Raw genomic sequence first — 9,580 nt, 5'->3', positions numbered from 1 at the left:
CACTGGTTCATAAAGGGGCTTCACAAAACCCCATAAAACAAATGGAAGATTCCATCTTGGCATTAATTGGAATGAGACGGGTCAAAATATTTGACAAGATTGGAGAAATGAGGATTTAACCCAAAGGTCATATTCTCTTGGAGTACTTGAGACTGTTAGTAAAGACTGAACTTTCTCTTTAAACAAGAAAATAAAGTCTGCCACTGCACTTGTAGAGGCTCAGTGAGGATCAATGCGTTTCCAACTGCATCAATCACAGAAGATTTTCCATTTTGCATCGTAGACCTTGAACATGGACTGTCTCTTAGCTTGGATGATGCAGTTGGCAGCTTTACTTGAAAACTTGTCCTTGCAGATTGATCACTTGAGATGAGCCACATGTGAAGGTGAAGAATAAGGTGCTTTGTAGAACTGACTCCCTGTGCTGCAATATCCAAGCTCTCCCCCCGACATAATGCCCTGCTGTCTACCAAAAAGTAGATCAATGAACCACAATCACTGGGGTCACAGAGTAAAGCACTTCTGGAATCCTTCTGCAGGGCTGGAATGCATCAGTGAACAGATGATCCTGATATGTCTACTGCTCAACTCCTCTGATCAGGGGAGACAAGAAAGAAGAGCTTGTTGCTCAGTCTCATCATGAACAAGTCTATTCAAGTCCCCCCTCCCTCCAGTTTGAATAGGCAAGTCCCAAGAGACTTTGAGGAGGAACCATATGCTTCTGGGATTGAGGATATAAGGAGCAATTACTTTTCTTCCAAACCTTGTTTGTGTGCTGATTTCTCAGCCAAGTCCCAGAACTTGTATAACCCTAATAAAATGGACAACTATGTTTACAATCTGTACACGAAACTTAAGGCACGCATGGTGTGTGTCCCATGGGACCCTTTTATGTCCAAACCCTGTGGTATTTTATTCCTCCAAAAGAAAATTTTCTTAACTGGAAAGCAATAAACAAAAGTATTGATGACGATAATGAATGGTGTGAGACCTCAGTTAAATATAATATTAATGTGGAGTAGTGTGAGGCCTTCTGGGAGTGTCCTATAAATTCATCATAATAATGAGAGTGTTGTGAGATCCCTGAAACACAATACTGATGATAATGAATGGTGCGAGACCTCCATGAAATACAGTATTAATGTGGAGTAGCGTGAGGCCTTCTAGTAGTGTCCCCTAAATTCATCATATACTAATCAGTGTTGCGAGATCTATGAAATACAATATTGATGATAATGAATGGTGTGAGAGCTTGTAAAATCATCATATAATACCAATCAATGTATCATTTCAAAATAAAAAAATCCAAAAATTTATGGAGGCCACAAAAATTCTGGAAGTGAATGGGAAGACAAGACATACCTTAGAATGCCAGAAACATTCAAAATAATTACATGACTGATATGTGGCAATAATTTTGAATGACTATCACTGTTACCTGCTCTAACAAATGAAGGTCACTACTGAAAAAAAAACCTGCACGATATTGCCTCAAGTCTCAAATTAGTGCTTATGCAGCCAGTAAAGGACCGAGGACATTTTCACTCCAGTAATATGGAAAAACATATTTGGATTCCCCAATTTGTTTTTGATACAAGAAAAGCAATTTTTCCAAAAGATGTTTTAAAAAAGCAATTAATTATGGTATCCCCCCAAAAAAGTTGGTTATATTGTGTATACATTATGATGTTAGTGTCTGACAGCATCTGTGTACTTTTTGTTCTGGACTTTCTTGAAAATTCTATCAATGGGAGGATGAAATTTAATAATGTGGATGGGGGTAAATTTGTGCAAAAAAGAGGTTGTTGTTGTTTTAGGGTTTCATGCCATTTTTCAGCACAAGACAGGCTATACATGGCGGTTACTATAAATGGTAGAGGAAGAACACAGGAAAACCACTGACCAACAAGAAGCTACTGGCAAGCTTTCTCACATAACCACATTGGCCAAATCTGAGACTTGAACCAAAAAAGTGGTAAGCAAGACAAAAGTGACAATGTATCAAGTATTATTGTAACAAAAAAAAACACCTCTCAACTAAACTTTATTGCGATGAAAATAGTTTTAGAATAGTTTTAGGATATGATACATAACAGATTCATAAAAAATGATAAAGCGAATATTCAAGAACATAGTTTTTTATTTTGTGCCATTGAAAGTCATGAGCAAGAGCACTTGAGACATTATTACAGTCAAATTCTCAACGAGATGAATTATTACAGTCAAATTCTCAAAAAAATGAATTATTAGAGTAAAATTCTCAATGAGATGAATTATTACAGTAAAATTCTCAATGAGATGAATTATTAGAGTAAAATTCTCAATGAGATTAATTATTAGAGTCAAATTCACAACGAGATGAATTATTACAGTAAAATTCTCAACGAGATGAATTATTACAGTACAATTCTTAATGCGATGACTTTTTTATAACAAGTCTCCAATAAATGCTTTGAAATGCTAGTACCTCAGTGTATGGGGATTGGATACAGGAACATAAATTATGTTCATGTTGTGAAAGGGTTATATATAACATTACATCAGTTTTTACAATGCATCCAACTTTTGTGTTTTTTTTTAAATTTAGCTAGAAAGTAAAATTACCGTATTTCTTGTAATTTTTTGTACATGAAAAAATAATTTCACAGTACGAAAAATTATAAGTAAAATAAATAATCATTTTATGGTACAGACCATATATGAAAAATAAACGGATTGTACCTGAACAAGGTCTACGGACCATACGCTACTCAACAACAGTAAAAACATTAAAAAAATAAATGCAACTGTTTTGTCTCATTCTCTTCTCAACTCAAAAAACAAATTACAATAAAAATATCAGTACTTAAAAAGATTTTTGCTGTTATTAAAGAGAGAGGGGGAGGATAATGTCTCAGTGTGCAAGCTTATCTGCAGTTAGATCATACTTCATTGTAGCTGTTACAATGCATAATGTTGGCAAAAGGATCAAGATGACCTGAACATGTCTTAGTTCTGGGTATTATTTGCTGGTAATTGTTCGAACTACATTGTCAAGAAGTTAAGTGCAACTTGTGCTCTTACAGCCACAGTAACCTCATTATCAAATTACAAAAAAATAATTTTAATAACTTAAAAACACGGTTTACTTAATGTGAGAGAGGGAGAGATGAAACGGCATTGTGTCAGTGTACAAGACCGTATTTATTCAGGGCAGTTATTATCTGTAGCTTTTGGAGAGAGACAAAATAGGTTACAGGTTGACTAATCTGCACTTTCAGTTACCTGAAGATTGTGATCTTCCTCATGTACTAGGACACTGCTATATTCCATGATCAATTAACACCTCTAATTCAACGATTCATTCTTGTTTTAATTACAATACATAGTCACAACAGCCATATGGCGGCTATGCATTGTTATTTACATGATAAATAAATATGCTTAGAGCTTTGTTTATTGCAGCTGAAACCAGAAAGAAGGCAAGATTTAACTTAAGAGATCAAATCAGGGAGGCTGCCAGTAGGGAAATGAGGCCCTCTTTAGGGAAATTATAATTTTTCATTGTGCTATCATAGCCATTGTCCATAGAGTAGATGTTATAAGGGCAAGCAATCATAGGCATCACTTGTTATTCATACTTGCCAACAAAGAACAGATTTGTGATAAAAGCACTTAATAAGATATTATGTATATGAATCAATTTAGTGGAGTCTGTGACTTTAAAATTTGCAATATAAAATGACAAGGTTTTTATATATTTTTGTTTTGACTAGTGAAATAATAAGACTAGTTGACCAATGATCTGTGGTCTTCACTTCAGCATGTACTGATATGTAATTTTTATTGGATAAGAAATCGTCAAAGGGCTTCGAATTCGTTTTAAAATATATGTGGTATTTGTTGCAGTGACAGATGTAATGAAGAAAACTAACGAACGATAATATTTAAGGACATGTTCTTGATAAGCACCAGTAGATACTGTAAAGACAATAACAAAAAGTTGGATAAGTTTTAACTGAACCAACAAATAGCTGTTTTTCATTTGGGATTATGCTCAAAGAAAAATACATTGGTAGCTTGACATATCGTACATCATTATGTTTTCAAAGCTGTTTGAAACATAAACTTCTCTTCGTGATTCAAGTAAAAAGCATAGAAGTATGTGGCTAAAAAAATTAATAAATGAAATGATAAGTGACCTTTCTGAGCAATCATAAATGGTGATTTTTTAAATTTCTTAATCACTTATTTCATTATTTGATGCCTTACTTAAAAACATATGCAAAGTTAATCACTGTTTATACACTTAGCATAACAATACTTTCGTCATTGGACATTTATAATCATACCTTCACACATTATTGAAACCATTTGAAATGGGAACCTCCCCAATCTTTACACATTAAAATATGAGGTAAAAAAAAAACATAAAAGAAACCAATATAAAATCCACCTTAATTGTATATTATCATGACTTTATTCTCTTATTAATTTTAGTAAAAAGAAAATGACTATGGTATTTTTGATTTTTTTCCAACTGTAAATCTGATCAGTACAACATTTATGTACCATAATTTAAAGGAGTTTTAAAAAAATACAAATTGCTATGTTCAAGAAATGATGATACATTTAAACAATTATTATTTTGATAACTGGATTGTGTACGAAAAATTAAAGAGTACGAAAAATACACGAAATACGGTAAACATCAAATGTCATCCTAAAAGAAAGGAGGAGGAAAAAACTGACAATAATCAAGGTTGTAGACAGATGGACAAATATGCACACCAAAGTCATTGCTAAATCTTGCATACACCTAAACTGAATTATTGACCCAGATTTGCACCCCCACCCCACCCTGTGGGTCTTTGTAATATGCATTCTGAACCGAAACAGTTAAACTGCCAAAAACTCAGTTTCATTAGATGTAGTATCCAGGAATTTACATAGCTGACATTAAAGGTAGACCCAGATCTTCTGGCACATTATGTAACAATTTATCTGAGTCTATCCTGCATTCATATGAGCATGCATGGACAAAAATTTTACTGACACCATATTAGTATATACAGAACTGATGAAGAGATTGGAAGAACCATATACAAAAATGTTACTAATGAAGCCTTAGTATGAACAGGACTGAGACAAATCATACACTGAAGTAAAATGTCATAAATAGTTTTCAATAAATGTACATGACTAGACCAGAAAGTATGTAAGTAATTCACATGGGTAATCAAGGAAGTTTTTAAATAAAATGGACAGTGACTACTTACAAGAAATAAATGAATCCACTCTTACAAAATCTTTCAAACATAAAAAGTGTTTAAATGTAAGATTCGGTAGTAAGAACTTAATGCATGTACTCTAATTAATATCTTAATGGGACTTGAACCATTTCTTCAGGTAGTACTTCTAACAAACTCTGATAAATAAGTTCCGCTACATGTACCTCTTATTCCTGTATTTCTCTACATTAAGTCCATGCTTGATGCCTGCCCCCAACTTTTACTGAATTTAGCCAGACTTTTTTAAAATAGGAAAACCTTTCTAATGATAATCCCGCCTACCATTTTCCATCACATTTACAAAGAAAGTCCATGGTGCTTATCATAGGAGAAATACGTTATGTTAACATTACCGTGCAGACAAATAATTACTTGATACGTTATTTGTGTGAATTGTTTACCATGTTATCTCAGGATAAGCCCGAACCAGATGTTTGCAAAATTCCTTCAACATTTTATCAGAATGGGATATTTTCAATTAGAAACCAAACTTTTACTTGTAAATAAATTTACGAGGCTGACCAGGCTTTAAATTCAATTATGTGCTCATTCTTCTAAGTGAGGACTAGTGACTTTTTCCAAATAACAATACACTGCAGTAATTGATGGCTTGAATAGGACTAGTGACTTTTTCCAAATAACAATACACTGCAGTAAGTGATGGCTGGAATAGGACTAGTGACATTTTCCAAATAACAATATATTACAGTAAGTGCTGGCTGGAATAGGACTAGTGACTTTTTCCAAATAACAATATATTATAGTAATTGATGGCTGGAATAGGACTAGTGACTTTTTCCAAATAACAATACATTACAGTAATTGATGGCTGGAATAGGACTAGTGACTTTTTCCAAATAACAATATATTACAGCAATTGATGGCTGGAATAGGGCTAGTGACTCTTTCCAAATAACAATACATTGCAGTAAGTGATGGCTGGAATAGGACTAGTGACTTTCCAAATAGTAATAAATTACAGTAAGGGCTATTCCATTTAAGCATACATGACACCCAGGGAAGGCACTTTAGAAAAAATATATGTTAGGGTACTCAGATAACCTGAAGAGTTGATATGAAAACAATACAAAATTCTAAATGCATCTATGAGTGACTATTCCATACTGAAAGCACCTTCCCTGGGTACCATACTTATTTTACTGGAACAGCCCTAAGTGGTGGATGGAACAGGACTAGTGACGTTTTCCAAATAGTAATAAATTATAGTAAATGATGAATGGAATAAGACTAGTGACTTTTTCCAAATAGTAATAAATTATAGTAAATGATGGATGCAATGGGACTAGTGACATTTTCCAAAAAGTAATAAATTATAGTAAATGATGGATGGAATAAGACAAGTGACTTTTTCCAAAAAGTAATAAATTATAGTAAATGATGGATGGAACAGGACTAGTGACATTTTCCAAAAAGTAATAAATTATTGTAAATGATGGATGGAATAAGACAAGTGACTTTTTCCAAATAGTAATAAATTATTGTAAATGATGGATGGAACAGGACTAGTGACATTTTCCCAAAAATTAATAAATTACAATAAGAGATGGATGGAAAGGGACAAGTGACTTTTTCCAAATAGCAACAAAATACAGCAAGTGATGGATGAGAAGCATTTTAAGAATTGTTCAAGGTTTGCAGGCTGCCAGCATGGACTTTTCAGTGAAGAAATTTTGTAGAGTAAAATAGTAATTTAAACATGTCCATGAATGTACATAGTACACATATATGAAAGTTGTCAAACATTCTAAAACTATTCTGTACAAATCTTATAAAAAAATACACAACTGTTAGATTGAAGCAAGCTGTACAAATATTGCACCATAACATGACTGCAGAACTAAAAAATAGAAAACAAGTCTATTGAGTAATTCCTATTATACAAATTGTAAGATTTTTAAATTTTTAAAGGACAAAATGGATGCAATTTGTCAATCAAGAATTGTCCAAGAGTACAATGTGTATTTTTATTACAGCAGAGTAATATCCATTTTAGAGTATGGTTCTAACTTTATATGAAAACAATGCAAGCATTCCTCATGAAAACTCAATCATATTAGTACTCTTTCTTGTAGAGGAAATATCACTGATATTAAACTGAAAGACTGATTGGTGTTTAATGGCTCTTAAAAATCAGACGGCACCAGATTTTGTCCAAAATTTTCATAATCTTGCAGTCTAATATGAAAGCTTAACTATCACAAATTAATAACTGTAAATTTTTTGTTAGATTTTGACTTTACATTTGTTCAAGGCAAACATGTCAAAGGATATTGTTTAAATAAGTACTTATATTACTGCTTCTATCTGTAAATTTATTCAACATTGTATTCTGTTTTTAAAACAAACCCATTAAAAATGTCAATACAAAACTTCTGGAAGATGCCTCCATAGGAAGAACATGTTTCTAAATTGTCAGAAACCTTGATTGTCCATTTTAGACAGGTCTCACTGTATGGCAATTCTGCCTTTAAGATAACATGAGAACTTGGGATGCATACACATTATCACTAATAATTACATTTTACCCGTGATTTGGGATAATGCATCTTATCGTACTGTCATGAAATTGATTTTAACATCATGTCATCATGGTTTTTTTTTTGGTGTTAATGGATAAAATGGCATTTTCATTTGTGTAAAATAAGTTAAATTTAAAAATCATGTAATAAAACAATTATAGACCTTCATTTTATTAACATTAATTTTTATGAACAAGTATACATGTCATACTGACCTCCACTTAACATCATTCAATATGAGGTTCACCGGTTCCTTAAGCTGTATCTACACCTGAAAAAGGGTCATTAACTGTGTTGTTGTTGTAGGGTTTAACGCCATTTTTCAGCACAAGATAGGCTATACATGGCGGCCAGTATAAATGGTAGAGGAAGAATCCAGGAAAACCTCGGAAAGAACCACCTACTCATGAGAAGCTACTGGCAAACTTTCTCACATACCCACATTGGCCGAACACGAGACTCGAACCCATGCAGACAGACGTGAGATGGCAGTGATCCGTAATGGTGAGTGCTTTAGGCCACTCGGCCACTCGGGGCCCCCCATTAACTGTGTAACATCCATTTATATAAAATTCATGGACAGTGGGACATGGTACTCATGACGATTACTGTATTTACTAGCATGCAATCTGAATCCAAATGCACAGACCAACTGCTAACTGCAATGCATAATGCAATGGCTGATTTGGACCTTTGTAGTCTGCTATGAGTAATCATCAAAACACAGAACCTGATCTGCCAGTGCATTATGTAATAGCAGTTCAGACTCTGTGTTGTTTTTGCAGTGGGATCATAAATGGTATTCCCTCTAAATTCTTTTTTACTTTTTTAATAATTTTTTTAAAATTTTTGATAAAATTTAGTATGGAGAGGTAGAATAAGATGGAATCATTCCATGCGACAAGCTGGAACGCATTGGTATAATATTTTCATTTCTTTTCTCAGGGTGGAAGTTGAATACAGAATGATTCAACAGCCCACAAACTCAACTCCATAGCACAAAAACTGAGTTAGCACAGGTCTGTAAATATCAGTCCATAAATATATCTACTGAATTTGGGTTAATTATGTCGGTGTGTATAAAAGATATTCTTTTGTTGCATGGAAAAGTAAAAATACTGATCAACGAACAGAAATTTAGCAGTTTCTAAAATAGCACAATTTCTGAAAAGCACATTCTATACATTCCTCTGACGAATTTTCTGCAATGAAGACGATTTAAATTTGTATTGCAGGCATGATGGCTGTTTTAATACTGTCATCAATACAAATGTCTTCATGTAACTATTGTTGTAGAGACATGCAGAACACAAAGAACTTGCATCACTTGGGCCTCTGGTCTAATTTCTTGTATTAAACTTGGCCCACTGGGTGAATGTCTTGTATTAAACTTGGCCCACTGGGCAAGTGTCTTGTATTAAACTTGGCCCACTGGGCGAATGTCTTGTATTAAACTTGGCCCACTGGGCAAATGTCTTTTTCACACTGCCAGGCTATGTTTCCCTGCTACACTTGAGCTTCTGGGCTAATTTCTATTGCTGAACGTTTCAGTTGCTTAATGTCCTTCATTGCATTATAAAGCTCTGACTGTAATCTGCCTTTGTTTTCATTCAAATCCTTAATCTCCTTCTGGAAGGCCTACAATTAATTTATAACAGATTCTCATATAATAAATAAATAAGACGAATAGATTACAAATAACAGCAATAAATATTTACAGCAACATCTCTAGGAATAAAACCAAAAAAACTGCATCGAATGTAAAAAAAA

General features: G+C 33.5%; 1 protein-coding gene across 10 annotated transcripts in view; it reads right to left on the bottom strand.

The window, feature by feature from the left end:
- Positions 1-2,122: 2,122 nt before the first annotated feature.
- Positions 2,123-9,580, bottom strand: part of LOC149782047 (rap1 GTPase-activating protein 1-like) — a 435,320-nt gene continuing 427,862 nt past the window's right edge. For all 10 annotated transcript variants that reach the window (XM_089933464.1, XM_089933461.1, XM_089933463.1 and 7 more), the window contains one exon: positions 2,123-9,448. In XM_089933464.1, coding sequence (XP_089789590.1) covers positions 9,317-9,448 — 132 coding nt within the window. In that variant the 3' untranslated portion in view covers positions 2,123-9,316. The remainder of the gene's footprint in view (positions 9,449-9,580) is intronic.

The sequence above is a fragment of the Sinohyriopsis cumingii genome, chromosome 15 (genome assembly GCF_028554795.1).
Source record: "Sinohyriopsis cumingii isolate HCF-2022 chromosome 15, ASM2855479v2, whole genome shotgun sequence".
Lineage (NCBI taxonomy): Eukaryota > Metazoa > Mollusca > Bivalvia > Unionida > Unionidae > Sinohyriopsis > Sinohyriopsis cumingii.
This window is presented reverse-complemented; position numbering and strand designations above follow the sequence as displayed.